At 42.1% G+C, this 19,380-nt stretch overlaps 1 protein-coding gene across 1 annotated transcript; it reads left to right on the forward strand.

Moving 5' to 3' along the window:
* Positions 1-650: 650 nt before the first annotated feature.
* SYT4 (synaptotagmin 4) lies at positions 651-17,713 on the forward strand. The gene is made up of 4 exons (XM_072992985.2): positions 651-965; positions 4,632-5,446; positions 12,744-12,864; positions 13,996-17,713. Exons 1-4 carry the CDS (start codon positions 920-922, stop codon positions 14,301-14,303), a joined length of 1,290 nt encoding a protein of 429 aa, XP_072849086.2. The 5' UTR covers positions 651-919; the 3' UTR covers positions 14,304-17,713.
* Positions 17,714-19,380: the final 1,667 nt, after the last annotated feature.

The raw sequence follows: 19,380 nt of genomic DNA on the forward strand, positions 1-19,380 counted from the left end.
TAGAGATTTCCCAGTTTACACCCAGGAATCCATATCTTCCCCTGCTCTTTGCAGCTCTCCCAGTGGGAACTCAAGCTGTTTTCCTAGCTGAGCCAAAACAAGCATTTCATGGGGAAGGCGCGTATGTGCGGGGGAAGCAGAGGATCTGGGGGAAGCGGCACGGATCTGGGTCATCTGCCCCTAGGGTTTCCATCCTCTCCACTTAGCGCATCCTCCCGGCAAACGCAGATGCGACACCATCTCTCTCTCTCTCTCTTCCCCCCCCCCTCGCCCCCAAGGAGACGGTGACGCTTAGAAAACCCTGGAAAATTTGGCCCTGGGAAATTAGCATTTCTATCTGGGTCCGGGGGAAAAAATGTGAGCTAATCTCCTGCAGCAGAGCCGTTAAAATAATTGATGAATGTGAGCCGGATTCCTAGGAGTGGCGGAGTTGGGGTGGGGGAGGGAGGACGAGGGGGAGGGAGGAAGTACTGATTTCAGTTGTGTAGCGTCAGGATTGCGTCAATTTGAGTTTCAACCACGTCTTCGGTCTGGGAGCTGAGTTAGTCAGAAGATCTGAAACCAACGGACAAGGGCTCACGAATCACGGTGCGGAAGGGGAAGACGGATCCAGACCCTCCCTCTCTTTCCCCTCCTCCCAATCCGGATCCCTCTCTCTCTCTAACACACAGACATACACACACACGCACACACGCGCGCACAAACGCACGCACTCTCTCTCCATCTCTCTCTCACTCGCTCGCTCCCTCCTCTTTCGGAGACCTTCCCGATCTTCCAGGCTTGCGGTGGCCCCAGGTTGGAGAGCCAGGCTGCCCGCCGGCTGCGCTTGAGCCAGGGCGGATCCGCGGGGCAGGAGGAGAAGCCGGGCGCCGCCAGCCGGATTTCAGCACCTTGGACAGCGCGCGGGGGCCAGGGCAACATGGCTCCGATCGCCGCCGCCGCCGCCGCCGCCGGGGAAGAATTTGGTAAGCAGCCTTTCTCCTTGAGCCTCCTTCCCTCCCTCTCTCCCTCCCTTTTCAGGCGCGGGTTCGATTCCCATCCCTCCACGGCTAGTCTGTGGCGGTGCCGCTTCATCCTGGCGCTCCAAACGATGGGCATTCCCTGGATCCAAGTAGCACCTCTTCCCCAGCCCCATGGATTTTGCAAAAGTTTTACTCAGTTTGGGGTTCGTTTTTTTAAAAAATTCTCATTTCATAGCTCATCGGGATCCCTACCACTGCTTCCCTCTCTCTCTCAAGCCGTCACATATAGGCTGTTAGGACTGGGTTTGGGAAGCTGGACAGAGAAATACTTTTTATTGCTTGATCTCTGTGTGCTCAATTAGGGCGGGGGGGGGGGCGAGCCAGAGGCATTTTAATGCCAAATCCATGTTCTAAGGACTTCCAGAATCATTGTCAGTGGTGCGGCCTCAAGAGAGGGAAAAAAAGAGCTTCCTCCTGAAATAGATTAGTCATCCACCCCAGACTTCTTTATCCAGAAGAATCTCTCTGGCTCCGGCGCTCTCCCTCCCTCCCTCTCTCCCTCCCTCTCTCCCTTTGCATCTGTCTGTTTGCTTGTTCAGGGGAGTATATTCAAGGTGTTGCCCAGTTCTTTTAAACATGTGATCCTATTCCTTACAAAAACTTGAGGAGCATCCATTGTCTTCTGAGATCCGAAAGCAGCAATAAGGAAAACTTTCCCCTATTTCTGGTCTGGTTTAGCCTCAGATAAGCTCATATCCATTTGGAACAGGAGGTCTTAGTGGGCGTATAAAATTCTCCTTTCTTCCCGCTGCTTAGGGGGTTGGGTCGCTTAATGACTGCTTTCCTCAGTGTTGTCCTGTCACTATAAATCCATCTCAGGAGAACGACACCATACCTTTCCAGCCCAAGTGCTTTGTTTTAAATTGCTTTGGACCTTATCAAAAACAATGGGTGTTAGCTGAGTGACAAAGTTGACAGGGGTTAAATTTAGGATCCTTTAAGTTCCAAATGATCCTGAATTGGTTCACATTTAGTCACTTCAAAGGCATTAAGTTTGGATTGTGCCCCTTCAAATCGGCTATCTTGTACTCTCTGCTCTTTCTCCAAACAAGCATGAATCAGTTTACTTCCTAGGTAGATGTTGTAATACTTAGGCATTCTCCGTGCCCATATCGTTATATCAAAACAGTAATAAAAGCAGAAGCAACCCCACTGGCAGTTATTTTACAACACATTTAGTTAGAATTTCTTCTTGCACCAGCCCTTGTGGGACTTTCTGCTCTTATTTGCGACGGTGTGGTCACCTTGATAACTGACTTTATGAGGACAATAAGCGCTGCATTCTTCCCATGAAAAGCTGGAATGGTAACTTGGCCAGTCATCCCTGCAGTTAGACACAATCTGTCTACATGGGAGCTTCAAAGGAGTATTTGCAAATGTGTCAATTGGCCATTAAAATCTGCTCAGTTCAATTAATGATCCAGCTTGGCTTCTTTCCCAAGGCATCTTATGCAACTGACATTACCTCACTGCCAATGGGTTTTGTCTCAGCTCCTGGCCACATGCTTTGCTAGAAAGGAAGGAAGAGGGGAAGGAAGGAAGAAGGAAGGAAGGGAGGGAGGAAGAGAAAGAAAGAAAGAAACTCAGTCCACAGTGGCACAGAGTATAACAAGCCAAAGGTTGGCAGTGATCCAATGGCCAGCATCTTACCCTAAAGCAAGATTTTCTACTTCCAAGCAACAAATTCAGTCACTGTGTACAGTAGTCTCCTTATGAATCCATCTAGTTAAAAAAAAGAAGTCAGAGAAAAGAGAAAGTGCCCCATGCAATACTGCAGTTAGATTCCTGTTAAAGTAGCAATGGATTTACTGAGACCAACAACCCTTCAGTAGCTTTGTTTTTATGTAGGACCCTTTATTTTCCCCTGGATTGAAATCATTATAATTAAAAAAAGAGAAAGCCTTTCTTTAAAGGTGTGACTGGATGGGCAACTTGTGGGTTGAGTTTTCAGTCCCTTAAACTGGGGACTAGTGGCTTCTTTTTGAGGGTCCATGGCACTGATTCCTCATCTCAGCCAAAGAAAGAAAGGAAGGAAGGAAGGAAGGAAGGTAGGAAGGAAGGAAGGAAGGTAGGAAGGAAGGAAGGAAGGAAGGAAGGAAGGAAGGAAGGTAGGAAGGAAGGAAGGAAGGAAGGAAGGAAGGAAGGTAGGAAGGAAGGAAGGAAGGAAGGAAGGAAGGAAGGAAGGAAGGAAGGAAGGAAGGAAGGAAGGAAGGAAGGAAGGAAGGAAGGAAGGAAGGAAGGAAGGAAGGAAGGAAGGAAGGAAGGAAGGAAGGAAGGAAGGAAGGAAGGAAGGAAGGAAGGAAGGAAAAAGAAAACCCATGTATCCATTCTAGGGAGTTGTTTCCTTTCCTTCCTTCCCTCCCTGCACTCTCCCTCCCTCCCTCCCTCTTTCTCTCTCTCTCTCACTCTGTCTCTGTCTCTCTCTCCTTCAACCAGAAAGAGGATAGTGATTATTTGTGAGAATACTGGTGCTCTTGTATAAAAGACCCGGTTACCTTCCTGCATAAGCAATGCCATGCCATTAATATTTCATGAGTCCCCCATTTTGCTCAGAGAATGTGGACTTAAGTCTTGATTGCTGCTACCAGCGCGCGGCGCGTAGACTCACTTTAGAAACATTACTTACGGGCAGGATTGGATTTCCAATTAGTGGTGTTTGTTGGGCCCTGCACTGCTTACTCACGAAATGCTGATGGCCTCGGCGCCCTGCTTTTATCCCTACGCCAGATGTCATGGCAGCCGGCGTGCTGTCTTCCCTGTGGCTGTTTGGAATGTGAGTCGATTCCTTTGAGTGATGGAAGGAAGTTTAAGGTGGAGGGTGAGGTTGAGTGGTGGCAGCTAGGAGACACACTGCAGTGAAAGACAGAGGGTCAGACACTGATCTTTCGCTGGCTACCTTTGGAAATCTTCTCCTATTTACCCTGCAATTAGCAGAGTCAGTACTTAAGGAACATCAAAGGCACACATCGGATTTCCTTTTTTTATATACATGTGGATGTATAATGGGCAAAGAATAATCAAGGGAAAGCTGTTGCACATCTTCCATTTTGCATGGAAAACTGATGCCAGGTTTGATTTTCCCTTCAAAAGTAGCTTTTTTTAAAAAGATGAAATTGTAGTCTCAGTGAGGCCATAAAAATATGTAACTCATGGAACATAAAGGGAAATACAAAGACTAATATGAAAGTGGATGTCGTGCATGTGAATAACACATTTTAAATTCTCTTTCATCTGCTGAATGGGGAAAAAAACTAATGTGAAGGATATTAAGAAAAAGCTAGAAGCTTTTCTGTGTCTATTGAATTCATATATTTTATCCAGGATAGCAGCTAAACTGAATAGAGTCATGCCATTTATTACAGCTATGGATGCTGAACTGTGTTCATCTCAGGCATGTGTTCAACAGCAAACACCCCTGGCCACAGTTTTCCATGCACATTCATACCGGCAGGGGGCACAAAACGTATATATTGTTATTTTTGGACTGCGTACCTAGCCATTTGTTTTTCCACTACATCCATTTGACCGGCACTTGCTAATTTGAACTATCGCTTACGATCTCTGAAGTCTACTTTTCATACATCTGTTGCCATTTGCTTTGACTTACAGATGAAATTCCAACTGTGGTTGGAATCTTCAGTGCCTTTGGGCTAGTCTTCACTGTCTCCCTCTTTGCTTGGATATGCTGCCAGCGTAAATCTTCCAAATCCAATAAGACCCCTCCTTACAAATTTGTCCATGTGCTGAAGGGTGTTGATATCTATCCAGAGAACCTCAACAGCAAGAAGAAATTTGGTGCAGAGGAGAAGGGGGAAGCGAAAAACAAGCCAATCATGCCAAAGAGTTCTCTTCATCTTGACTTGGAGAAACGAGATCTGAACGGAAACTTCCCCAAAACAACCCCTAAAATACCAAGTTCATCAGATGTTGAGAACTTTACTCCAAAGCTCTTTCCTGAGAGGGAGAAAGATTCGGTGTCCCCTGATAGCTTGAAGTCCATCACTTCAATATCTTCTGAAGAGAAGCAAGATAAATTAGGGATTCTCTTCTTCTCCATTGAGTACAACTTTGAGAAGAAGGCTTTCATGGTGAACATCAAAGAAGCACGTGGCTTACCAGCTATGGATGAACAATCAATGACTTCTGACCCATACATCAAAATGACAATTTTGCCTGAGAAGAAACACAAGGTGAAAACTCGAGTGCTAAGGAAAACCTTAGATCCAGCTTTTGATGAAACCTTCACCTTCTATGGAATCCCTTACAGTCAAGTTCAAGATTTGAGTCTTCACTTTATGATCCTGAGTTTTGACCGGTTTTCCCGAGATGATATCATTGGAGAAGTCCTCTTTCCCCTCTCAGGGATAGAGTTGTCTGAAGGAAGGATGCTGATGAACAAGGAAATCATCAAAAAGAATGTTAGGGTAATCAACTTTGAATCTCATTTATTGTTATGAATTTATTTTGCTGCTTTTTCTGCCTCAACATATAAGACATCTTTAAAGATATAAACTTCATAATCACATGCCCTCCAGTCAGTGCTGACTTATGGCAACCCTCTTCAGGGTTTTCTAGGTAGAGAGTACCCCAAAGTGGTTTCCCATTCCCTTCTCCTTGGGGCACCCTGGGACTGTGCACCTTGCCCAAGGCCACCCAGGCTGGCTCTACTCACAGGAGGCACAGTGGGGAATCAAACTCCCAACTGATGGCTCCACAGCCAGAGACCTAAACCACTGACCTATCCAGACAGCTATAAACATAATACTCAATAACAGAATGTATAAATGTGAACACATAAATGCATCAATCTCAACAAGATTAGAAGATCTCTATGAATATCCTTCAAAATGCTCTTAAGCCAGAAGCGACTTGAGGATGTATAAGAACAATCAATATCCCCTTTTTGTCATGACAGGGAGAAATTGTTTTTAATATTTTTGAATAATGGTGGATCTCAGTGAGCCTCCAAAGAATTTGTCAATTCAATCAATCAGTCAATCAATCAATCAATCAATCAAAATCAGTCAATCAATCAATCAATCAATCAATCAATCAATCAATAGAGTGAATGAATGAATGAATGAATGAATGAATGAATGAACTGACACAGACTACAAGTGTCACTTCCAATATATTGCTAATACAGTATTAAGATTAAGAACACCAAGCTATGTACTGCAATAACATCCCAAGTCACTTTGATATCATAAGCAAATACTTCCCACAGAATCTAGAAGGTACACAAATGGTGGGATTGTTCCATATTAGGCCAGGTAGAGTAACATAGTAACTAGTTGTACACCAGTTTAGACTGTTGTGCATCTCCGCACCACTAGAGGCTGGTGATTCTGCTTCCATGGAGGTGGTGAGTCCCCTCTGAGTTTTAGTCTGAACATTACAGGAGCTATCCAAAGTACCAAACCCTTTTACCAAAACAGATAAAGGCTCTGTTTCTGTGCTTAGATTGTGCCTTTTGAGGTTGGCTCCATTGAGCGAACCAATGGGAGGTCACCATTTAAAAATGGGTCCTTTTTAAGGAGGAAGGTGGGATGAAAATATTTTAAATAAATAAAAGAAGTCACCAGCCTCCACTGATAGTTCTTCAGGGCTTCTCAGACATACTTGGAGCTGCTAGCAGCTAGTTGTATGCAAAACATGTGCCCCACCACCACTGAATTATTGCTCCTTCCTAAGTCTATAGGCTGGTCTTGTGAAGCAAGAACTGGCAGAAGAACATCTGTGTTGTTGTGCTACAAACCCCATTGTCTTGTGCTGGTGTCATAAATGAGTCATTTGCACCAAGGCACTTGAATGGGATGGCCCTTGTAGGCCAACTATGTTCACCAGTAATGGCAGCCTGAGGCCATCAGGGTGCATTGTTTAACAGGCAAAGAAGTAAACCGGCATGGGTCATAAAGTTGACACAACAAGCAATGATCCATCTGTGTCGTGTTGTAAAGGGAATAGGTTAGCTTGTTTCAGCAAACGTTAGTGTACTTGGCTAGGGTCTTTTAAAAAAATAAAATTGTAATTTGTAGGAGGAAACGCGTTGTCTCATCAGGGGGCTCATTGTCAAACACATCACTGCAATTTATGTACATAGAATTAAAGCAACAGCAGCCCATGAGCTGTTTACTGGAACAAGAGGCAAGAATGTGATCAACAGGGTTGATCCTGCTATCTTGGCAGGAATGACTTATGCAGACTCAGCCATTAAGACAAGGGGTCCCAATTGTCTTATCAGAGATAGTAAACAATCGAAGGACAAAGCATTGAAGAACAGTAGCTGATGTAGGAATGGGGAAACGTGAGGCTCCCCAAAATTAGTTGGACTGCAGGTCCCATCAACCCTAGCCCCTGTAGTCGATGGTGAGGGATGATGGGAGTTTATTTATATTATTCATTTAAAATATTTTTACCCCACCTTTCTCCTTGGAAAAGGACCCAAGGGGACTTACAGCCTTTAAAGACAATATTTAAGAACAAAACAATGAGTATACAAAGGTGGCTTCCATCATTAAAAGGCAACATTTAAAGCTAAAAACAACTAAGTATAGAAATATTGAAAGGGAACCAACAAAATGGGAAGCACAAGCAATGCTAAAAACACAGTCAAAGCAGCGATGCATACCGATCCATCTATAAAGATCACGCTCGGTCATTGAAGGAAAGCTTGCTTGAAGAGGAACTTTTTCAGTCTACAATAATAAAAATAATTAGTACTTGCTGTTCAGTCAGTTCTAATTTATTAAGACCCTTTAAAGAGTTTTCTCAGTAGAGAATACTGAGAAGTGGCTTCCCGTTCCCTTTTTCTGGGGATACCCTGGGGCTGTGCCGCTTGGTCAAGGCTACACAGGCTGGCTCTTCTCCCAGATGGCATAGTGGGGAACGAAACTCTTGACTAGATATTGAAACTTCAGTGCAGTTCAGCAGATCAGGCTCATAGGAGGAAACAGGGGCAGGGAATCCAGGATCCCCTTGCAACACCTGTTGGCCTGATCCACCAAAACACACCAAAATGCTGAAATACAGCTCATGCCCATCTCTACTCCTGGTCTCTGGTTTCTCAGTCAGATGCCTAACTCACTAAGCTATCCGCTGAAAGTTAAAATACTGCACCAACCATTTTGCTATCTAGAGAAAGATACCCATGGCTTGAAAAACCATTAAGACAAATTGAAAACTCTCATTATTTTAGAGTATCATTCTCAATTCAGTCGATGCATGCTGAATGATACTAATTATTGGATTTCCATTAAAACACACACACAGTGATAGCAGACTGTTCTGTTTTGACTTCAGATGGATGATAACTTCCTTTGTCTATCTGTTTATCTATCCATCTATCATTTCTGTTTGTTATTGCTTATTGTTGTTGCTGCAGCTGCTGCTGAAGAAACACTTAGAAATGACAGACAATCCTTATAGCATGAAAAGGGAGTGTCCACTCTGTTATCACATAAGTCTACCAGTTCTTTTCCCCTGAATGTCTAGTATACATGACTGGCTTACATGTTATGTAACTGAAGTCTGTAGACTAAACAGTTCATGACTCTATGGCAGTCCTTCCCAACCTTAGGTCCACAGATGTTCTTGGACTATAACTCCCAGAATTCCTTGCCAGCACAGCTGGTGGTAAAGGCTTCTGGTCATTTTAGTTCATCTGGGGACTCAAGACTGAGAACTATTGCTCTTTGGATTACATGACACACAATAAGGAACTCAGACGTGGAACAACCAATTATATTTTAGTATTCTCATCTGTTGATTACCCATCATTTGGACTTTCAGGCAGATGAAGATATTCCTCCCACTGTAGGCAAGTCTTATTCAGGCATTATGCCTGAACGTGGGAAGGGCTGCTTCTGATGACATGGAATGATGATATGGGGACATAGGTACGTCCTACTTACAAGTCCACCTGTAAATCTTCCCTGTGAATATCAGTGAAGCAGAACTTCATTGTGAATATGCAAAGGTGTACCTTACATCCAGCTGTCATGGGGATGGGGAGGACCAGATGTGTGTAATTGTCCCCCTTTCCCATCATGCTTCAAGACTCACCTTGGTTTGGGGCTCCAACACCTGAATATTGTGTTTGAGTTTATGCTGGTGGATGGAAGTGACGATGGTTCTGGATGATGCATATTTGTTATCACTTGATACTACACCAGTTCAAGAGGGAAGTGTGAAACTCAACCTTCTTGGGTTAAAAGATCCATAAGGAAAAGTCAAATGCAGTTTCTAGAATAAATTGAAATTTTCATCTCAGGTAGAGTAGATTTAATGAATTCTCATATCATCAGTTTACCTAAGTTCATTGGATTCAATGGATCTACTCTAATAAGAACTAAAATTAGGGTTAGCTCTCTGTTAACAGAGCATAAAAATAGCATAAAAATAAAATGTTGATATTTTTATTCTGCGGATGACAAACTCTGTAAGTTGAGTTATTGGAGTCTATTTTAAGTCTCTTCCATGCTTAACACCACCTAAACTGGGCAATTTATTTTTTCCTACCAACCAGCAAAAATCCATCTGAAGTGTTTGGACAAAGGCCAGTAGAGTGACACTGTCATCATTACTTTGTTTAAATCCAAACATTCCATCATGAACCAAAAAATCTACCTCCTGATGAATTCAGTAGCAAAACTCTACTGGCCTTAATGGCTAAGAAGGTCACTCTGTGTCATTATGGCTGTGATCGAGCAGCCCTTCCTTCACCACACTTCCTATTCATTAGACATTTAGTAGAAGTTCTTAGCAACTCATTAAACCTCAGTTGAACTACCAAAGTAAATGGCTTTTAAGATTCAGGCATCTGTCTTCTGACAATCAATGGACTGGGCACCAATTCTGAATGATTTACTTGGATGCATGCCCTACAGAAATCAACAGGGTTTACTTCCAGTTCTATATCTTGAGTATCCTACTGTGGATAGGCTCAGAAGTGACTTCAGCTTAAGTGGCAGGCCATTTCTTATTTCAAAAATCCCGACCCTAATAAATGTTTTAAAGCCCCAGTAACCAATAGCCTTTTCTGAGGACCTGCTTGTGTATTGACTTTCTGATAATTGCTTTCAAAAGATCAAGCATCAAATCAAATGGTTTCAGTATGTACCAAGCAATATTCCCATCTATAGTGTTTTCCGGTTTTTAATGCAACAATTCATTGTTCATGACCTGGACTGCTGAAGTTTGTATGGTTTCTGTTTCCTTGCTTTCATATTTTGTTCCAGCAAGGCAACTACATGAATACTGAAAAATTAATTTGTACCTACTGAAAGGGTAATTTATCCAATATTATTTGTGACACCTTTATGGCCTATGATTTAATCTCCTATTTAACTGTTTAAAAACTCCAAAATGTACACTCATCTTAGTCCCACTTTGCATATTTTGAAATATGCATATATATGTTACCAATTACACCTCCCACCTGTTACCCCATCTGTGGGTTATAAAAAAAAAAGAGGGCATGCATACATTGTGCTCAAAATGTATTAAAAAGAGTTGAAGTCCTCTTAGAATCATAAAATAATAGAATGGTTGAGTTGGAATGGGCCTAGAAGGCCATCAAGTGCAACCCCCTGTTCAAGGCAGGAATCCAAATCAAAGCAGCTCTCACAGATGGTGGTCCAATTTTCTCTTCAATGCCTCCAGTATTAGAGCGCTCACTACTTCCTGGGGTCATTGATTCCATTGTCATACTGCTCTAACAGTTTTTCCTGAAATTTAGCCTAAACCTGACTTCCTCTAACTTGAGCCCATAATTACATGTTCTGCACTCTGGGATGATCAAGAACAGATCCCTCCTCTGTAAAACCACCTTTCAAGATCTCATGTAAGATCATTTTCTTTTGTATACTTCAGCTACTGCTAGATTATTTCCATTGATAAAAATCTAGAAGTCCCTACCGAGATTTACTACACTGGAATCACAGTTGGTCTTCTTTCTCTGTTACGTCGTCCATACCACAATACTAGTCATTCACTTGCTGAAGCAACATCTGATAGACCATAAGAAGCACCAGCCAGAAAACTAAAATATGGGGCCTCTTTTGGACATGCAGAAATCTTTCCCATTGGGATCTTTGGGATCAGCCGTTATTGCATTCATTTATGACTTGTGACTTCTAATTGCTTTGCCAACAACAATGAAAGGGATGTATGACTGCAATGCAATTAGAAGGCAGAAGGCAGTAAAAACCAATGACTATCACTGTTGGTTTATGAACCAAATTAGTAAAGATAGGTGGTGCATCGCAGAAACGCTCGCTTTAGATCGTTGACATTCCTTTTTATGATGTAAGAAAAGAGAATAAATGCCATGTGATCTTTGTACCTGTTCCAAGAACAGATATGGGTGATATTTCTTTTAGAAGAGGTACTAAAAGACGTATCACCTACCCTCTTTTTATGAAGATCTCAAGTAGTATGCCCAGGAAAGACTCTCTTCTGAGATTTAATTGGGCTGCAGCCAATTTGAGTAGAACACGATGAGTCCCCAAAAAGCATTTGACAGAACAGAAAAGTTATTTATTTATTCAAAATATTTGTCCTTGAAAAGATCCAAGTGTTTAAGGTTTCACAAACTCTGTTTTCTTTTAAGCAACAGATTAACAGGGCAGCTTCTCTGGAACATAGGCAACATACTTTTATCACGACTGAAAGCTGTGCTGGCTTGTAGGTGCTTAGAATGAAGAGTCTCTTCTGCCACCTGATCTCTGAGATCTGCCAACAGACCATTCTGCTAGCAGAGCTGATTTGTTGGTTAAAATCTATTGGCACAAAGGGGCAGCATAAAAGCAGAACGTTATCTCGATGCCAACCAGTTCTAGTCTGAGCATATAGACACAGTGCTGGTCCAAAGTTATATCATGCAGAAGGTACTACTAAGTAATTTCTAACAACCCTAGCTTAGGGAAGGCTTAGCTTCAGCATTACTTTAACTGGTCTAATTTTGGCCCAGCTGATATAATTGATTGATTGATTGATTGATTGATTGATTGATTGATTGACTGATTGATTGATTGATTGATTGATTGATTGATTGATTGATTGATTGATTGATTGATTGATTGATTGATTGATTGATTGATACCCCGCTCATCTAGTCAATCCACTACTCTTGACTGATCCTTGGCCATCTTGGCCAGTGAAAATTGGTTTGGTTATCTCTCTTCTTCTTTTCCATGATTCTGTTGAAGATTCTGGTTTCTGATGTGCTTTATCTAGTAACCTAGGTTAGTGGTTCTCAAACTTGGGTCCCCAGATGTTCTTGAACTGCAGCTCCCAAAAATCCTGGCCAGCATAGCAAGTGCTGAAGGCTTCTGGGAATTGTAGTCCAAGACCATCTGGGGACCCCTGTTTAAGAACCACTGATCTAGGCCAACTTTGTCAAAAGCCCGATGAGATGAATGGAACAGGTTAACCAATTCACAACTAATCAAAGCCCCATTGTTTTGGAATATTTAAGTGCAGCCAACTTTCTCTAGATGACGGCCTTTTACATTAAATCTGTAGGAGTGACATGTCAAAGTGCACTTAATATTCTAACTCTCTTTGCAAATTACATTTTTAAAAACAGATAATAGATTTTGCTGTGTAAATCAGGATGTTAGAATCTAACTACTCCAAGAGTTCTGAGACAGTTTGTTGATCCAAACTGCTGCATGAAAGATTGTGGTTTTTTGTTTGTCTTTTTCTTTAATTCTCTAGAAGTCTTTGGGACGTGGAGAGTTGCTGATTTCTCTTTGTTACCAGTCCACAACAAATACGCTCACCGTGGTTGTTCTAAAGGCCAGGCACCTTCCCAAAGCTGATGTTTCAGGATTCTCAGGTAATGTCAAAATGACACATCCTTACGGGGACATACCTGGCTTTGTAGGTAATGCCACAGAGAATTTAAGATCTTGAACCAACATATGCATTGAGGGGGTGACTTGGTCAAGGAGAGGGTCTTGGACCTCTTGTGTGTTCCATCTTTGTTTACTTCATCAGGCAGAAAGGGGGAGAGGCCAGATGATCAAATTTGGTCTCTTGCAGGTGGCGTGAAGGATTTGGATTGGCTGGCTCTGATACGCAAAGGCCAGGAGGGTGGTCTTCTATCTTTGTTTGGTCAAATGGGGAGGGCCTTCTGCTTGTTGTACTTCAAGCTCAAGCCTTATCTCCTGAATCCAACCCCCCGAGTTCTCACAGATGACCTCAGGAACCATGTATGGGTGAATATACACATGCAGCCCCCATGGACTTGCCATGTCATGCCATGGCTAGAGATGGTGGTATTCGCATGTGAATATGCCCACGCAGCTGGATGTAACGTCTACTCATGCATCAGCTGCCACTGCCAGCTCTGCTCTTCCTTCCAATCTCTTGGAGCTCCCAGTCAGCTATCCACTCCTGGCAGAAGGAGGGAAGACGAATCTTCTTGCCAGGCTAGCCGACCACAAGCTGTGGAGTGATTGGAAGGGAGAGTGGATCTGGCGGCGGCGGTGGACGTGTGAGTGGACAGTCCAGCACTTGTTACATCCAGATGTCCATCTCTAGTCATGGCCACAACATGGGTAGCTCATAAACTACCATCTTATTTTATATGTTTTATGAGAGCAAGAAAGATTGACTAGATTGAAGCCACCCAGTAAAGCTGTTTCTGAGATTCAGTAATGACTGGAACGGAATAGAGTGCCCCCTGAATCACTGAAAGTTTGCAGGGACTTAAACAAGCATGAGTTAACCCATATTGATGAGTCAGGGAACCTATTCCATGTGAAAAATGACGGTTAGCTTGATGCATATTTCCCTTTGGCTCAAGGGTAACTCTCTGTGTATATGTATGTGTGTGAGAGACACACACAGAGAAGGAAAGATTGAGAAGATGAACCTAAGTCTAGGAGAGGGGAAAAAAGAACAAGGGTTTTGGGGTGTCCTTAGGCTTTCAAAAATGTCACCTGGATTTTGCTTGCCTTTGCAGACCCCTACGTGAAAGTGAACCTCTATCATGCCAAGAAAAGGATCTCAAAAAAGAGAACCCACGTCAAGAAATGCACCCCCAACGCCGTGTTCAACGAACTCTTTGTCTTTGATATTCCCTGCGAAGGTCTGGAAGAGATCAGCATTGAGTTCTTGGTTCTGGATTCAGAGAGGGGAACCCGGAACGAAACCATTGGGCGGCTAACCTTGGGGGCGACCGCCGAAGGAACAGCTGGAGAACACTGGAAGGAAATCTGCGAATATCCCAGAAGACAAATTGCCAAGTGGCATATGTTGTGCGATGGCTAGCAACCTAACGCGAGGCTGGAACTTTTGCTCAAAAAAAAAAAAAAAAAAAATTCCATAGGCAAAGATCTGTTTCTTTCTTTGCAATGTCTAATCCCATGGGCTTGTGCCATTTAAATTTTAGAAAAGGACCTTTTTGGTTGTTATTCAGACTGATTTGAATTATCAGAACAGAAGGTAACTCTTTTTTCCCCCTTATTTGATTGCGCTCTCTTTTTCTCTGTTGTAAATTGTGAAGAACTTTACTTAGCTTCATCAGAGGTCTACTGGAGTTTACACAGCTGTAGAGACACAAAGTGCTGTAAATGAAATTAAGAAGCCTGTTTTTTAAAAAACAAAAAACCAAAAAACAAGGTACTAACTAACCTACGAGGAATATTAGATTACAGCTGTCAGCCAGGTGATAATAACCTCATTAGTATTTCTTGTTAGTTTTAAAAGCACCTGAGTTTTATAAAGCCTAAGAAGAGAAGCTGAGCAACTAGAGAGGGTCTTCACTTCAGCTTTAGAATGTTTCACCCACCTTTCTTTTATGAAAATCCAAGCATAACCGCTTTTTGTATGGTTAGACGTTTGAACAATCCAAAGACTCAGAACGTTTGTTGACACACAACATGACATATCAGTGGTCCAGTTGGATATCTAATCCATGAAACATTTTAAAGAAGGGATCAATTCCATTTACCAATGTAGATCCATTTCAGATCTTTAGAAGGACCCCCAAAACTGATTACTTCTGTTTAATAAAGGGCTTAGAGAATGCTATAAGCACATGTATCTCCATGGTTCAGATTTGTGCTTTCGGTATAGCCTATGGTGTTTTTATTAAATTGCTTTTTAGGCCAAAAATGTGACATTTTGAATAGTTCTAAGCAAGATTAAAGAAAGTGAGCCTATAGTAGATAGTTACTAAATTGATCTCTCACCCGGTCTGTTTGGACACAGCCGCGGACCAAATCGAAATGTCTTTCTTATACGTTTCTATTTGTTTTATTATGCTAAAAACAAAATGAATTTTTAAAAAAGAAGTTCCTTGAAACTTACAAAATAAAATTGATAAAAAGGCAGGTTAAACGTCCAAGCCCTGAGCCCGCAAAGACTTGTCGCAAAAAGTGGCTGGCGTTTCAAAGGCGGGTCTTTGCAGAGTCAGGTTTCCAGTTAACCTTATACCTCATACCGACTCACATGTAGATGAGCTGTTACACTGTAGCAATCCACTTAGCTCCATATCATTTGTGCCATTGGGTGATTGTGTTGCGAATTGATGGGATAGTGGGTAGGAAATGCTAGGATCATCGCACCGGGGGGTGCAACATGCATGTATCATATGGTCAAGTTCTTATTAATTATTGTTTTTTTGGCCAAGTGTGGGGAAACAAAATGTCACCTAAAGCTAGGCCCGCGGACTTCATGGCCCTCCAAGCCAAACCCAGATATGTCTTGCGTCTTACCACCTATCTGTGAATGCTCTAGTTTTTGTATACCCAGGCAGGTAGTAAATACCAGTGAGTCCCTAGTGGGCTGCCTTACATAACTGATGGGTTGCACCCTGTTTGGTGAGCCCCAAAGGGTGCAGGTCTACACAAGGCAAACAAATGCACAAAAGTCATATACCCCTTCAGAAAGGAGACCTATGGAACAAATTTTTATGTTTACACAAGAAAGAAAAAGTTCAGCTGTCTGATTAGCACAATTGCAGTAGATGAGTTTGGTATTCTGTCCTTTGTGGACAGGGTTCTTGAGACAGCAGGAGAATTCTTCATTCCAGTGGAACCAAGGAGAACGTCCAGAACTGCCTCTACATGAGTGCTCTTAGAGATTTCCACAAGTAATGCATGCAGAAAACCTATGCAGAACTCCTCCAGATTTTCCTAGGTTGATCTTTACAGTTGAGAACTAGCAGGGATCTAGTCTCTTGATTATGGGATCTTTTCTTCAGACAGTTCCCTCTGCTAGGACCTTATCCAGACCTATGTCTTTAGAGAAATTATTCTCAATAGACTCCAGGAGAGGCAACCTTCATGTGGAAAGTTTAGGGCTAGGGGGAGCACAAGATCATTCCTTCTATGGAAGCTGTTACTCATGTTTTGTTCAGAGGACGGATAAGGTTGTGGAGGTTGAAAAGACTGTACATTTCAGATCTACTTCCTCATATCTCTGCAAAAGCACTATATTTCTGGAGTGGTCCTAGTGGTCTATATGAGATGTAAATATCTTGACTCACTGCCCATTCATACTAAGATATTCAGGGTTTTGAGCCCACCTGAGTCCTGCTAAGTCTTGCTTCAACAATATATAACTACCTAAATTAAGGTGTGTTGATATAAACATTCTCTTGGCATTACAACTCTTAATGTGATATTTCCGATGCTGAGATGTTACTTTCATATAAGCAGAGAAGATGGTTAAAAAAAAAAAATGAACAACCACATCTTCGTGGGGTAACAGTACCATTCTCTTAGACCTCAATGGGACCCAACTGACTAAATCCAAGTACTTTAGCAGAGTTGAGTCGCAGATAAGAATGGATGTATGACAACGCATGAATAAGTGGATCAGTTCCATCTAGCTTTGTTAGTGAAACCAGGGTTCTCTGCTGGAAGCTTGTGCAGGATTTTTAACCAGGGCCATGATTTGCCCGAAACAGGATGAGCAAAGACTGGAATGTGAAATATGCAACAAATATAACTGAAAGAATTCCATTGGGGGTTTTTCAGGTTTTTGTGTTGGTAATTTATCCAGGTTTTTGAATTATGTGCTTGATATAACAGTGTTTATATAAGCTCTGAGGCATTTTCACTACATGCTTTTTATTAAGATGCTCTATGTAAAAATGATAATAGTAATGCAACGTATGTGTGTGTGTGTATAAAAGATCCAGATCTATTTTGTTCTGTTTAGATGGTTTTTAGCCAACATCCATTAGGGCTTGAAATCCTCAAACTCCTTACTCCAGGGTAGTCCTACTAAAATGAATATGCATTGGTCTTAAGTGCACAACAAAAGCCCAGTGAAGTGAACAGAGATACTCCACAGTAGGTGTTTGTGGTCATCAAAGAAAAAGTATATCTTAGCCTGTGTGTCTTCTCATGAGCTGAATAGTTGAAACAACCAAGTAATGCTCACATGGAGTAGAAATACTTAAAATTCTAGAAGGCAACAACCTGTAAATCAACCACAGTCTAAAGAGGTAATCAACAAGCAAAACAGCTTTACTGAAATGGAACAGAAGACTATAAGAGCTTACATTTTTTAGAGGACTGGTTTAAGATACATTTGAGCAACATGAGTCATATTTGTCTAGCCAAGTGGTTTTCTTATTGCATAATGAATTATTTCTCATTGAGAGTTCCTCAGTAATGAGAACAATAATAGTGACTAAAGCTTATCTGAAGGAGCACCTCACCCAAAAATGTCAACAGGGATGCTCTTATGCTTTGGTCACAAGTTGCCTAAGCTTCACCTGAGCATTACATACTCTCAGCAATCTCACTTTCTGTTGTAGAAGGCATACAAAGATCCTGGGAAGTGATGAGTACACTGAATGGTCACCCAGTAAACCCGGGTAAATTGAGTGTAAGATGTAGAGCATCCCCCAGAATCCGCTGCCCTATGCAGGAATTTATGAAGAAATGGTACCCTGGAAGTAGGAAGTTTGAAAATCTCTGGTCTAACCATTAGGTATCACCTCACCCCTAGTTCCTTTGTTTGACCATAGGTTTTAGCCATCAGCCACTAGGAAGTCTCCAACCATCTCGCTTCAGAAATGCGCCTTGATTAATCTTCTTTCATTTCAACTAAAATCTTGGGGTTATGACAATCCGTCATTTCGCCACTCAGTAGGTGACATCTGAGAGACTGCCTGCGTTATGTAGCCTGAAGGATCATTTTCCTACCAGTGGAGTTGACAGCTGGTGGGGTGGGGGGAAACATCGTTCTTTTTTTACATTGGGCGAATTGTAAATAAAAAATCCTCTTTTTTTAAAATTTTAAGAAACGTTGGTCTGGAAAAGTTCCAGTTGTTGCCCCATCCAGGAACCAGATGGGACCGAAACACAAGTGGTCATGCCTTTAAGAGACAGGGTGGGGTGGGGGGTGGGGGAGGGAGAAACAATGGCTGTTTTCTAAAGTACTGGGTTCTTAATGTGAATATCTTGAACTCTGTTAAGGATAACGTCCTGTATTAAACTTGTAAAAATAATGTTGGTCTAAGTAGATAACAACAACAACAGTAACAACAAGATGACCCCGAATGGGAGCTTATACATGTTTGGAGATCTGTTGTAACTCAATAACCAATTTGTTAATGGCGATGTTGTACATTCAATAGAAGTTCTTTGGGAGGAAGCATGGTGTTGGAGGATTTGTATGTCTTTTGTGCCAGCTCTGTATGTTGTGCCATGTATGTAAGACAAGAATAAACTGCTACATTCATTCATTCCATCCCAACACAACTATTTTTGTACCAATACATGCCAAAGGTCTTTTCTTTTACTCCCTCACTGCGAAATCCTGTTATTTCTCTTCACCTTTTGAGAGCATGCCCCCTGCCAAGCACTACTGTACTGTACATTGCATAAATAGCACTTTTCAGTGTTTGAAGCATTATCTAACTGGAATCTTCCAAACAGCCCAAGAAGATAAGTGTACTATTGTTAAAAATATACCTAGCTTCTTCTGAGTCCTACCTTCACCTCAATGTCATCTTCTCTCTCTCTCTCTCTCTCTCTCTCTCTCTCTCTCTCTCTCTCTCTGCTGATAGTCTTTCACTTTGTACCAGGGTTAAAACACCCATCATTTCCATGTTCATCCCAATGCTCTGTTTCTCTTCTTATTTCCTTCTCAACTTTTTTCCACACACATCTTGATTTCTTCCTCTACGACCAGTGCTCAGGGTTGAAATTTAACCTCTTTATAATTCCCAGAATTTTTCTGCTCACATGATAAGTCTAGATAAAACTCTTCCAAATATTTGATCTGAGCAGTCAGCTGCATCTGTGAAAGCCTTCATATTCCTTGTGGTTGCTAGTTCAGTAAGACTACAACTCCCATCATCCCCAGTGATGATGACTCCCAGAGG

This window comes from Pogona vitticeps, chromosome 2, assembly GCF_051106095.1.
Source record: "Pogona vitticeps strain Pit_001003342236 chromosome 2, PviZW2.1, whole genome shotgun sequence".
NCBI lineage: Eukaryota > Metazoa > Chordata > Lepidosauria > Squamata > Agamidae > Pogona > Pogona vitticeps.

Coding starts and splice junctions, on each gene's coding strand:
- SYT4 (XM_072992985.2), top strand. CDS start 920: ATGGCTCCGATCGCCGCCGCCGCCGCCGCCGCCGGGGAAGAATTTG. Junction 966..4,631: donor CGCCGCCGGGGAAGAATTTG/GTAAGCAGCCTT, acceptor TTTGACTTACAG/ATGAAATTCCAACTGTGGTT. Junction 12,865..13,995: donor TGATGTTTCAGGATTCTCAG/GTAATGTCAAAA, acceptor TTGCCTTTGCAG/ACCCCTACGTGAAAGTGAAC.